The following is a 13,776-nucleotide window of genomic DNA, read 5'->3' as shown; positions in this document are numbered from 1 at the left end:
GTCCTCGCAATTTCGTGCGCTTTCTGCATCATTTAAATATAGAGGTATCTTTTCACAATACACGAAAGACGGTAAATTTAATAATAATTACAGCAAACTGATGCCGGTAATGATGTATCATTACAGAATGGGGCATCAATACGCCTCCCACCACATTTTCCCCGTCGTCTCGTTTCTCTCGGCGCTCTACGGGTCATGTTTCTGTTTCGTTGTGTGACTTGACAGCCAGCGTGCATGAGCACGGGGAAAATGTGGTGGAAGGCGTATTGATGCCCCATTCTGTAATGATACATCATTACCGGCATCAGTTTGCTGTAATTATTATTAAATTTACCGTCTTTCGTGTATTGTGAGGACTATATATATTTAAAATGATGCAAGAAGCAAATTATGAGGACCGTATTAATGAGATCCCATTTAATGCGCATGTACGAAAAAGACCGGTTCGTTTGTCATCATTGCTTCTGCACTGGTACAGAGTAAAAACAAAGCAAGTGAAATTCAGACCCTTAGGTTTCTGTACAATTATAACGGTATTTCACGTGAAAGAAATTTACGTGTAGTAACTAATTGTGGCGACAAGATGTAACTGTGTTGGCGTCTTACCGTTGTTTAAGAAATTGTTTAATTAACCTATTCTATTATAAACAATAATGTTTTAAGGTTATTTTAATAAGGTTATATAACGTTGTGCAATAGTTTTTGCAAAATGTATACTAAAGAAAAGTTTGCAATTATTTTATTAAAAAATGGTGAATATGATATATGTAAACTTAGCGATATTAAGAAAGTTAAAAACGACAAACGGTTTATCAAAAAAAGCGATAAGAAAACTGTGGAACTTGTTGCTGTTCATTGTAAGATAAGCCAGATTAAATTACATTATACATATTGATTTTTATATAATATATGTTATAAAACAATGTATTTGCAGGTAATCATTAAATATTAAATGAAATAATTCAAAACCTGAAGAACTTTCGTTTCCGATAGCAGAGCGAACGGTTGTGTGTCTGAGCGAGTGCATCTAGAAAAAGGTTTTGGGGGAGTAAAATAGTTTTTCAGAGGTAAAGGGTTGGTTTGAGGGAAAGAGGGAAGGGTTTATAAAGAGGGTAAGTGAGGGGAAAGAGCAAAAGTAAGAATAAAGGGACAAAATCGGGGAAGGTAAAAAGAGGAGTTCATTTTGAGGTTAGGTTGGCGGTGACGGGAAAAAACCGTGGGTAAGACAAAGGAAAAGAGGATGGCAAGGGGGCAAAGGAGAGAGTTAGAGGTATCAAAGACAAAGAGAAAAGAGATAAGGAAAATTGGAAAATGAGCGAACAGGAAAAAGGAATTGTGGAGTGTGGAAGTGAGGAAAGAAAAGAGGAAAAGGAGAAGAGAAAATAAAAAAGAAAATGGGAAGACCTGCAAAGGTAGAGATGTTAAGAAGAGAAAGGGCTAACAGCTTGCCAATTTTGGAAGCGTGGAAGCAAGGGGAGAAAAGGAAGGAAAGACAGGAAGAAAAAGGAGAAATAGAGGGCTTGGAAGGATTTAGGAAAAGTGTGAAGGTGTACAGATCACCGGTGAAAGCAACAGGAGAGGGAGGTGAAAGGGGAATAAGCAAGGAAGGTTTTGAAGAGGTGATAAAGGAAATGAGAAGTGGATTTGCAAGGATTCAAGCGCAGATGGAGGAAGTAAGGGAAATAAAGGTACAAATAAGAAAAGAAATAGAAGAATTGAAGAAAATATGGAAAAAAGAGAAGATAGATTTAGAGAAAAGAATGGACGAGATGGAAAAAAGAATAAAGGAAAAAAAATATGAGGGAGGTAAACTGGAAATACCAGAAGAAATACAGGGAAAGGTTTTGAGTTTAGAAGAAAGAACGAGAATGTTGGAAATGGCAAAAGAAAGAGAAAAGAAAGAATGGAGGAAAAACAATTTAATAATAAGAGGTATAAAGATAAAAAGTGAGGAAAAAAAGGCGCTGAAAGAACAAGTGGGAGAAATAATAGAAGCAACAGGAGTAAAAGCAAAGATAGAGGATGTAAATAAGATAGGAGGAGTAAATAAAGGAGGTTATGGTATGGTGTGGGTAAAGATGGAAAATTTTAAAGAAAAATTGGAAATATTAAGATGTAAGGGAAAATTAAAGGACAGGACGGAATGGATAAGAGACGATCTGACAGAATACGAAAGGAAAGTGGAATGGCTCATAAAGAAAGAAGCGGATAAATTGAAAAGAGAAGGAAAACAGGTAAAAATAGGGTACAAGAAGATATGGGTAAATAAAGAAATGTGGATATGGGATGACCTGAAGGAAGAATTGAGAAAATGGGATGGTGCGAAAGAGTTTGAAAAAGAAGGAAATAAAAGGAAGAAGGTGATAGCAGATAGACTAAATGCAAGTTTTTGAAAAGAGGCGGAAGAAGAGAACGAAATGAGCTGGAAAAAGTGGAGAGAAAAGAGGAGGAAGGAGAAAAGAAAAGGATGAAGAAAAAATGGAAAAAGGAAAGATAAAAGGCAAAAAGAAAAAGAAAAGGAGAAAAAGGAGAGAGGAAAGGAAAAAGCGGAGGTAAAAGACAGAAACGTGAGAATAGTTTTTTGGAATGTGGCAGGAATAGAAAACAAGGATGAAGATTTTTGGAAGAACATGGAGAAATGGGAGGTGATATATATGTGTGAAACTTGGTTGGAAGAAAAAAAATGGAAGGGGTTAAGAAGTAAACTGCCAAAGGGCTATAAATGGATAAATAAGGGGGCAGAAAAGAAAAATAAGAAGGAGGGCAATGGGGGAATGGTGATGGGATGGAGGGAGGAATTGGAAGGAGAGGAAGAATTAGAATTTAAAGATAGGAAAGGAATGATAGGAATAAAGATAAAAAGTGGAAAGGTATGGTGGAAAATAACAGGGGTATATGTAAATGAGGATTTAGAAGACATAACAGAGAACATGAGAAATTGGATGGATGAAAAAGAGGAAGGAACGAGATATCTGATAGGAGGAGACTTTAATGTGAGGACGGGAGAAGAGGGCGGGCTATGGGATGAGGAAAAAGAAGAAGAAGACAAGGAAGAGAGAAAACGAAAACAAAGGATAAAAAATTACAGGAAAAGAAAAAATTTTGTAAAACTTTGGAAGAAGCAGGATAGAGAATAGTTAATGGTTGTACAAGAGAAGATGAAGAGGGTGAATGGACATATGTAGGGGGAAGAGGAAAACAGTGATAGATTATGTGATCAGTAATGTGGAATCAAAAGGAGAAATAGTAGAAATGAAGGTGGGGGAAGAAGTGGACTCAGACCACTTACCTTTAATAGTGACGATAAAAAGGGAGGGAGAAAAGAGGAGAAGATGTAAATATGGTATAAAAAGAGCACGAGACTGGCTTGGAGTGAGAAGGAGAGAAAAATGTTCAGGGAAAAATATAAAGAAAAAAGAGAGAAAGAAAATAATACGGAGGAAAATTGGAGAAGTTTTAGTAAGAAACTGGAGAAAACAAAAAAAGTAGTTAAAAAGGAAATGAAAAAAGAGGAGGGGAAAAAACCAAAAGAAAGATGGTGGAATGAGAATTGTAAAAAGAAAAAAGATGAAGTAAAAGAAGAAATGTTAAATTGGAGGAAGGGGGAAGGGAGTGAGGAGAATTACAAAAAGAAGAAAAGAGAATATAAAAAGCTATGTGAGGAGAAAAAATTGCAAGAAAAGGTGAGATGGGAGAAAGAAATAGAAAAGATTAGAACAGAGGGAGAAGTATGGAAAGTAGTAAACAAGGGAAGAAAAAAAAGGAAGGAAATGGAGGAAAAAATAAAGATTGAAGAGTGGGATGGATATTTTAAGGAAATGTTAGGAGGAGTGGAATGGAGAGTAAGAGAAGAATTAGGAGGAAAGAGAATAGAAGACAATGAGGAAGATATAAATAGAGAAGAATTTGAAAATGTAATAAGAAAGTTGAAAAAAGGAAAAGCTGCAGGAAGTGATGGTTTAGAAAATGAAATATGGAAATGGGGAGGGGGGGAAGTAAAAGAGAAATTATGGGAAACGTGCAAAAAGGTATGGAGGGGGGAGGGGGTGCCGGAGGAATGGAGAGAAGGTGTGATAGTTCCGGTGTTAAAAAGAGGAAAAGGGGAAAAAGTAGAAGAGTATAGAGGGATAACGCTGACACAGGCTGCGTACAAAGTGTATGCATCTGTGTTAGCAGAAAGACTAAGAAAGGAAATAGAAGAAAAAGAAATATTACCGCAGAGTCAAGCCGGTTTTAGAAGAGACATGGGGACAGTGGATCAAATATATGTGTTAAATTATTTGCTAAATAAGAAGATAGAAGAAAAGGAAGGAAAAATGGTAATTGTGTTTATAGATATGAAAGCGGCTTTTGACTCTGTAGACAGGAGAAAATTGGTGGAAACAATGAAGAAAAGAGGGGTAAGGGAGGGATTGATAAGAAGGTGTGAAGAAATATTAGAGGAAACGGTGAATAAAGTAAAGGTGAAGGATAAAGAAGGGAAAAGTTTCTGGACGACAAAAGGAGTAAGACAGGGTTGTCCGCTTAGTCCTAGCCTGTTCACGCTCTTGTTGGCAGACATAGATGAAGAATTAGAAAGAGGAGGGTGGGGGGGTATAAGAATAAAAGACAGGAGAGTTTACTCGCTGGCGTATGCGGATGACATTGCGCTACTGGCAGAAAATGAGGCAGGCATGAAAGGAATGATTAAAAGCATGGAAGAATATGTAAAGGAAAAGGGATTGGAAGTGAATGTAAAGAAAACAAAGATAATGAGGTGTAGAAAGGGGGGAGGAAGATGGAAAAAAACTAAATGGGTATGGAAAGGGGAAGAAATAGAGGAAGTAAAAAGTTTCAAGTATTTGGGATACACAATTATGAGAAATGGAGAGCAGAAAGAGCATGTAAAGGACAGAGTAAGAAGAGCGGCAAGAATAATGGGGCAGGTGTGGAGTATAGGTAAAAGAAAATTCGGAAAAGACTGGAGTAAAAGAATATGGCTATTTGATAAACTGGTATGGTCGGTTATTAATTATGGCGTGGAAATATGGGGATGGAAGGAAAGAGAAGAGGTGGAGATATTACAGGAAAAATACCTGAGATGGGTGCTGGGAGTAAGAAGATATGTACCAGGATATATGGTGAGAGAAGAACTACAGAGGGATAAATTGAAAGGTAGAGCAGAGATGAGAGCATGGAAATATGAAAAAAGGTTAGAAGAAGGGAAAGGAGGGGTTCTAGCAAAATGGTGCTGGGAAGAAATGAAGGAAAGAGCAAGGGAGGGAAGAAGCAAGGGAAAATGGGAAAAAGAAAGAGAGGAATTTTTTGAAAAATTTGGGTGGTCGGGAAAAGAAATGGAAGATCTAAGAGAAAGAGGGGAAATAAGGGGGAAATATTTGGTGAAAAAGAATAAAGAATGGCAAAGAGAGGAAAGATGGAAAAAAATAAGAGAGTCAAGATTTAATAAGTATTATAAAAAAGTGAAAGAGGAAGGGATACCAGGATATTTGAAATTGGGGTGGAAAGAAGAAAAATGGCAAAGAATGGCAAAATTTAGATTAGGGGAGGAAATGAGAGGAAATAAATATTGGGAGGAAGAGGAGAAAAGAAAATGTAGAATATGTTTGGAGAAGGAAGAAACGTGGGAACATATATGGGAGGAATGTATAGATTGGGGAAACGAGAACAGTTGGGAGGAAATGGTGGAGGAAATTCTGGGAGGGGAAGGAAAGGGGATAGATTGGTTGGAAAATTTGGAAAGAACAAGGGAAAAAAATAGGAGTGATTGAAAGTATGAAAGAAAAAGCGTCGGAAGCGAGGGTCCAAAGATAGAATTTAAGGTAGAATTAAGGCAAAACAATGTAAAGTATGAATGGAGGTGTGATCTCTCTCTCTCGACGCGTAGGTAATAGAATAGGAAAAAGGCGTAGATATAAGTTTTTACTTTCAGGAAACGGCTGTAAGAAGAAAGAAGATTATAAAAGTAGAAATAGTTTAGAGATAAGAATAAAGTTTGAAGATATATTTTATGAAACTGTAAACAGAAAATTGAGGAAGCGAAAGTCCCGGTGTACCTCTGAGGAGAAAATAAACACCTTATATATAATTCAAAACCTGAGAGGTAATCTTTTAAAAGTAGAAATAAAAAGTTTTGAAGTAAGACAGAAGGAAGTAATTGAGAAATTTGATCTTAGTACACAAACATCAACTGATAAATCAGAAATGTTTGATTCATCAGCTTGTATTACAAGTTCTACTAGTGTATCAATTACATCTGGAAGTAAAGGTATCAAAATGCAAAACTGGAAGTTCAGTTTTATAACGCTGATAAACTACGGAAGAAATTTCTTGTATTGTAATATTGTTAAAAAAATTTTATTTTTATACTTTATTTGATATATAAATGTTTTACATTACATATTGTTATAGACAGATTTGTGCCTTAAAGTTGTTTTTTTTTAATTACAGATTTTAATGATTTGATATTAAATAAAGAAAATATTTCTTTAGAAAGTAATAGCACAGATAAGAATATTGATATGACAAACGTATTTGATACAGTATCAAATAATAAGCCAACAATTATTAGCAACGAACCATTTTCTCAATCTGTCCTGGTATTATCATCTGATAGTAAACCAGAAACATCATGTGAGAGGTAAACTAAGGGCTTTATAATATTTATTAGTAATTATAATGAGAGCAAATTACAATTCTTAAGAACAAAATAAAATGAAAGAATGTAGTATATTATTTTTTTATAAATAGTTATAATCTATTTTACCTTTATCTCTCTCTCTCTCTCTCTCTCTCTCTCTCTCTCTCTCTCTCTCTCTCTCTGTGCGTGTGCCTGTTTGTGTGCGTATGCGTGTGTGTGGAAGTAAAATGTAAGCCTGAATATTGTTACGTCCTCGGACTCCACATCTCCTTTTTTCCGACACGCGTTCAATAAATTAGATAAAAAAGAGTAAACCGTGACTATTTGGTGACGAGAGAGAACTTCCAGGCTTTCAGAAGAAATAATTTACACTCCGAAATCCTTATCGCCGGATGCTTAAATGAAACTTAGAACAATCACAGCACAGATACCGACGGGAAATATAAACAGAAAACTCTTTAAAGAATATTAGAAGGAACCTAAAACAATTTGGAATTGATATCAAATATCTGGCGATAAGTGAAGCACTTGAGACCGCGACTACGAAGCGTAAACAAACGAAGAGGGTGAAAGCTCCACAGCCATAAGAATATGACACGCGACCGGATCCCATAAACAAACGCGACCCGGTGATAACGAAAAGGGAGTCCTTAGGAATTTTTCCTCGACTGTTAATAACAATATTCTGGAAGGTTGGAAGGGGAAGCCATGCGGGCGGAGTTTCGTACAACCGAGTTTTTCTCTCGAGCCAATAGATATCGGGAACTCCTCACCACTAATTAAAAATCTAAGGACGAAAACTAGAGCTTAAGAAAATCAGAGAAGGGATAAGATCGAAGTAACCAATAATTAAGAAAAGGAAAAGTGGAGGGACATGGCCGCCAAATCAGAGCACTGACTCTTTCAAAAATGAAAATCCGGCGCTAGCCCACCCCTTTTCCAAGGTTATAAAACCGCGTGTTCCTGCGGGACTCGCTCTCATTCAGTCTCTGAATTTACATATATACATATCCGAGCTATCGCCTTCGAGTTTGTGACAAGTGACTTCATTGTGCCTATAACAGAAGTTAATAAAGAAGTTGTCAAGGACTCGTCCAAGACTAACCGAAGACAACAAGAAGTAAGTTTCATCATTTATTCTACCTCTTTACCTCCGCCCCTTTGAAATGGTTCCACTAAGATTCTAAAATTCATATCTTTGAAAATGAATAACGTGGGTATTGCCAGGGTGCCGTTCGCGTTTTCCGAAATAGGCATCTCTCTAGAATCCCTTAGGTTCTCCGCAAACTCGACTCAGTTAACGGATCTCCTCGTGTCAGAGGTTGCGATATGCCGCCAGTAAATGGTGACTATCAAAACCTTAGCTCGAGTAAAGGTCCATCCTGTCAGAGGTACCGGAAGAATCTTTGAGGTGATGTAAAGAGGGATCCAGAAGGAGCGATGCGGCGTGTTGCCCTGACATTTTTCCCACTAAAATCATTTCGTTAAATTAAATTCAAATTAACACCTTTTAGTGGAATCAAGAAACCTTCGATCAATAAAGAAAAGCCGCGCCCGAAGAAATCGAAAGATCCGCGAATTACGAGAATTGGTCAAGAGTTTCTTCGTCCAATTCTTATTCGCGGCAGCGCCAAGGGAGGTCACACCAGAACCTCCGAGAGTCAGAACAGACCGGTCGTGGTCTCCTCTGCCTTCCGTACCTCCCAATTCACCGACTAACCACGAAGACACTGAATCGGAGGAGAATATTCCGGGGCGAACACCATCGCCGTCGCGTCCGAGGTCGACTTCGCCGCCTCAACCTGAGCCGGAGCTGTTCCGCCCCACTACTCCCTCCTATACTCCGGACGTTTCTTTGAACTCTTCCGGACCTTCTTTTGGAGTTGCTCCTAGGGCATGCTCTTCTCTCGTCCGGTCACCGACTCCTTATCCTGGGGAACCCGAGGAGGTCGACTCTTTTGCCGAAGATGAAACCATTTCTTGGCATGAGCCTGACAGCCCGGAACGTTCCCCTTCCCCCGCCCCGAGCGTAGAGTTCCTGGAGGAGCAAGAGAAACCGAGAGAAGTCGTAGACCCTCTCCTCGAACTCCTCCGGAGCACCTGCACTCCGTGGACGGATCCTGTCCCGGAGAGGGCCTACACAATAGGCCCCGATTCCTTTGATCCCGAGGAGATCAGGAGGGAAGCCAGGAGGGCAACTCCTGATCATAATATCTTCATCTATTATCCCGGAGTGGAATATCCCTTCCTGGCTCCGATCAGGTTGATCGACAGGGTATTCCCGAGATCGACGGCCCGGATAACGGAAATAATAGAAATAGACTTAGAATAATGTTCTCCATTCTAAATTATTATTGTTAGTTTTTTTTATTTTATTCTTAATTCATTTCCTTTCATCTTTCTTTAAAATGTTTAAATTATATCTTTTATTAAGTCCTCTTCCTCTTTCTTTTTATATCATAATCTCTCTAAATTCATTTAATCTATTTTTTTATTCTAAATTTGTATTTTAATTAAGATTAAAATTACCCATTATATTGCTGGAATTTCTGAAACAGTTATTTCATTTTAACCTAAGTATCCTTGTTGCGAAAAACCACCTCAAGTTCTATCCCAGGGAATAAGAATTAAATTTCTTTCCCTAAAAAGAACAAATACTACGCGCTAGTTTCTCCACTCAGCCGACTCGAACCCATTCCTAGTGCGTTTACGCGTGGCCCTCCAAATACGCGCCACGCAAGGATCGGCTGTTACGTCACTCACCAAGCCATTTCCTCCTCTTTACCTACTCTCGTGCCTTTTCCTAAGCATCCGAGTAACGGTGAATGAACCCATTTAAAATTTCCAACCTTTGACGTAACAATATAATGCTGGTAGAAAAAGTATTGTCACTTTACAATTTAAAAAACATAAAAATTAAAGTTATGTAAAGAGCTATGTTAAAATTTTATATGTTAAGTTTTATATCAAAAGTGCTGAAAGAGGTTAACATTTTAAATAAAATAATTAATTTATAAAAATTGTACATAGATTAATATATAAAAAGAACTCGTCTTGAAAATTGACTTCCTCAATAGAAAATATTGAAATAGATTAACCTTACTACTCATAGATACAACTTTAATTTTTTCAGTCGTATAATGCATAGACCATTTTTGAAGTATTCAGTATCAGATTAAAAAAAAGTAATGTTATTTCTGTTTTAAAAAATGTACTTTCTTAAGAATATATACTATAATAATGATAAAAAATGTTATATATAAAATTTATTTCAGTGATCTGTTATCAAAAAGTCAATTATCAATTTTAAATGAATTGTTAACGCCAGTGAGTGAAACATTGACTTATAAATGGGTTGAAAATTAATTATTGGTAACTCAATGTGAAAATCTTGCAGATGGCCAATTAGAAATTTCAACTTCTGAAATAAATTGGTACTCAAGTCACTTTTATGAGAAAACTGTACTTTTACCAAATAATTTGTGATTATTAGTTTGTTAACGTATAACATATTTTAGGAACAATAATGCAGTTTTCGACAACGCACTGCTCAATTTTAATAAAAATTTTGATTTATATAATTCTGAACAAGTATACGAAAAAGATTTAATGGTTTATTCTCCATTAAAATGTGGTTAAGTTTTTTATAATCAGTATTAATACAATTAAATTTCAATTAACGTTATTCTGACAATATTTTAATTATTTTAGGTTCTCAAAATGATAATGATAGTTCTGATTCAGACAGAGAGTATATTCCACCTGAGTTATCTAAAGAAGAGAAAAATGTATCAAATAATACGTCTGCAAGTAGAACTTTAAAAAGTAGTTCCTTTAATGATTCTACCAGTTTAGGATTAAATGTTTCATTAAGAACTAATATTTGTGGTACATCGTCACGCAATGACGAAGAAATGTATGTTCAGTCAGCTCCATCAAATGGATTTAAACGAGTTTTTAGAAAACATTTCTGTTTATTTTGTAAAACGTGGCAATCAAAAATTGCTCGACACTTAAAGAGGAAACATAAAGATGAGAAACGAGTACAAAATTTGAGAGATTTACCAAAGAAATGCAATAAAAGAAAAAATGTCATCAACATGTTGCGAAGAGAAGGAGATTTTTATTACAATATTAATACTGACGTGAATACTGGCGAATTATTAGTTTGCAGAAGACCTGCTGAAAAATGTCAAAATACTGCTCAAGATTATACTGCTTGTCCAAAATGTAAAGGATTCTTTAATAAAGCAAATTTAAGGCAGCATACAGCACATTGCATTCACACGAAACGTAAAGGTACTAGAGTCTGTAATGTTCTTAGCCGGCAAATCATGGGTAGATATGCGAGCGTAGCCAACAATGTTTTACGTCAAATAGTAATGCCACGATGTCGTGACGATAGAATAACTCGTCTTATAAGTTACGATGAATTAATTATGGAACATGGAAATAAACTTTGTCTAAAATATCCATCTCCACATCATCATGATATGATACGACAGCGATTGAGGCAACTTGGCCGTTTCCTTCTAGAAATCAAACAACACTCTCGAGATATAGATGAGTTATCATCAGTTTATCATCCAAAATATTATGGAATATGTATCGATGTTATAAACATTCTTGCTGGTTTTGATAATTCAACAAAGACCTATAGAGTTCCGTCATTAGCAACATCATTAGGCACGTTATTAAAATCTACAGGAAAAACGCTAATTTCTATAACTATATTCAAAGATAATGTTGTAAAACCAAAACAAGTAAAAAACTTTTTAACGTTATTAAATAATGAATATGGCCCAGCAATCAATAAAGTGGCCTTAGAAACGCAATCTCAACTAAAAAGAAAGAAAAAAGTTATTCTTCCTTCCATTGACGATATTAAAAAATTAGAGAACTTTTTAAAAATACGTCACCTTACGGCTTTAAATAATTTAAAGACAAAGTTTTCGTACAACGATTGGCTACAGCTTGCTGAAAGTACGTTATTATCAATACAACTATTTAACAGACGAAGAGCAGGAGAGATGGAAAGAACTTTAATTGAAGATTATAAAAATTATCAAAAAATTGATCCAGAGACAAATGTAGATGGATTTAATGCACTTTCGCCTGAATGCCAAAAAATAGTCATGGAATATGTACGATTTACCATACGTGGAAAACTAAATCGTACCGTAGCTGTATTATTAGATTCTGAACTACAAAAATGTGTGGAATTAATTCTTAAATATAGAAAAAAAGCTGGGGTTATGTCAAAAAATCCTTATGTTTTTGGTATTCCTAATATGGATAAAAATAAAGATGCATTCTTAAAAGCATGCGATCTTATGCGCAAATTTTCATTTGAATGTGGAGCTAATCAACCTGAAACTTTACGAGGTACTACTCTACGTAAACATGTAGCAACATTGGGAATCAATCTAAACTTGTCGGAGACAGAAATTACGGACCTTACTAATTTCATGGGACATGAAGAAAAAATTCATCGTAACAATTACAGAATGCCAGTAGTTCATCGAGAAATTTTACGAATGTCGAAATTATTACAGTCTGCCAGTGGTCAAGATAAGAACGAAAATAATTCTAACGATGAAGAAGAATGTAATGATAATGGAAAAAATGATTTTGAAAACGGTATGATTCCAAGCATTTTAAATTGTAATAATATTTTAAAATATTTACACACAATCTTAAGGTTCTTTTTACACATTTATTTTAGATTCTGATAATTCTTCTTTAACCGACAATGATACTGACACAAAAAAATATGTTCCACAAAAAAAGAAACGCTCTAGTAAGTTTTACCTTAAAATATACGTTGTAAGAAAAATTTAACATAATTATTAAATACTATTCACTTTATTATTTAATTATCTAATAATAAAATGTAATTTTATTCTTTAACATAATTAATTTATTTGCAGCATCACCATATGGAAAGTGTAAAAGAGTACCATGGAATGAAACTGAAAAAAAACTTGTATTGGATGCCTTTGGAAGTTATATTACAACAAAGAAGTTTCCAACGTTACATCAAATTCAAGAATTAATTAAAACAAATCCAACAGATTTAAAACGTAGGACTGCTGTTATGATAAAAGCATGGTTAATGAATCAAAAACAAAAAATAACGAAAACGATTTAATTTCTTGATACGCATGTACTAAAAATATATTTGTTTTAATTACGTAATAAAATATATATTCTACTTGCATATCGTAGTTAAACGTTTTATTATACTCATATCTCTCTCTCTCTCTCTCTCTCTCTCTTTCTCTCCGCTCTCCGCTGTCTTTTTCTCTATCTCTCGCTGTCTTTTTTTATTGTCTATCTTTCGTTTTTTCTCACACCGTTTATCTGTTTCACAACTATTATATACACAACACAAATAATAGAAAAGTTTCAATATGTGTTTGGCATATGTTTTTATGTGGTCCTCATAATGCACGAAAGTCAGTGAATCCGTTACAAAGATTGGAAAATTACCATACCTATAAAATGTTATAAAGACCAACTTCAGTTAAATTTTGACAGATGAATTACGATTAAAATAAACTAATTAATACATCTGAAAATAGTGCCTGCGTATTAGAAGCTGTCAAATTGATAATGTTGATTTCATACACAAACTTACATGCATAATTTGTACAATTAAAGGAGTAGTATGTAGATGTATTAATTAGTCCGTTTTAATCGAAAAGCATCTGTTATAATTTAATTGAAGTTGTTCTTTGTAACATTTTATGTGCATTGTAATATTCCGTCCTTCTTAATGGATATACCGACTTTCGTACATTATGAGGACCGTATTTAAAATTTTATGCATAACGTACATTATGAGGACCTATTACATTCTTGAATTCTGTATATCGCAATGACTGTCTCATTTAATTTGCCATAATAACAATTTTAAATTAGTGAAACGTATATGCGCGCTTTGTTTGTAACGTGCGCGATGTTTACTGTCAATTATTTGTTTATATCACATTTATGGAATGTAAATATGATATTCTGTGTTGTGCGTATCATAATTTTACAAATTAAAAATAATTTTATCTATCGCTTTTATATATTTTATTTGATAATTTTTTTTTTTATTGCATATTTGTGTATATAAATTACGGCAAAATAGA

At 35.0% G+C, this 13,776-nt stretch overlaps 2 protein-coding genes across 2 annotated transcripts; both read left to right on the top strand.

The window, feature by feature from the left end:
• The first annotated feature begins 1,418 nt into the window (after nucleotides 1-1,418).
• On the top strand, nucleotides 1,419-6,246 carry LOC139112589 (calponin homology domain-containing protein DDB_G0272472-like). The gene is made up of 4 exons (XM_070673678.1): nucleotides 1,419-1,688; nucleotides 2,199-2,385; nucleotides 2,596-2,870; nucleotides 3,927-6,246. Exons 1-4 carry the CDS (start codon nucleotides 1,419-1,421, stop codon nucleotides 5,766-5,768), a joined length of 2,574 nt encoding a protein of 857 aa, XP_070529779.1. The 3' UTR covers nucleotides 5,769-6,246.
• Nucleotides 6,247-10,302: 4,056 nt separating this feature from the next.
• Nucleotides 10,303-12,788, top strand: LOC139112588 (uncharacterized). Its single transcript, XM_070673677.1, has 3 exons — nucleotides 10,303-12,277; nucleotides 12,363-12,437; nucleotides 12,568-12,788. Exons 1-3 carry the CDS (start codon nucleotides 10,552-10,554, stop codon nucleotides 12,786-12,788), a joined length of 2,022 nt encoding a protein of 673 aa, XP_070529778.1. The 5' UTR covers nucleotides 10,303-10,551.
• The last annotated feature ends 988 nt before the right edge of the window (nucleotides 12,789-13,776 follow it).

The sequence above is a fragment of the Cardiocondyla obscurior genome, unplaced genomic scaffold, assembly GCF_019399895.1.
Source record: "Cardiocondyla obscurior isolate alpha-2009 unplaced genomic scaffold, Cobs3.1 scaffold31_0_849067, whole genome shotgun sequence".
In the NCBI taxonomy this organism is placed as follows: domain Eukaryota; kingdom Metazoa; phylum Arthropoda; class Insecta; order Hymenoptera; family Formicidae; genus Cardiocondyla; species Cardiocondyla obscurior.
This window is presented reverse-complemented; position numbering and strand designations above follow the sequence as displayed.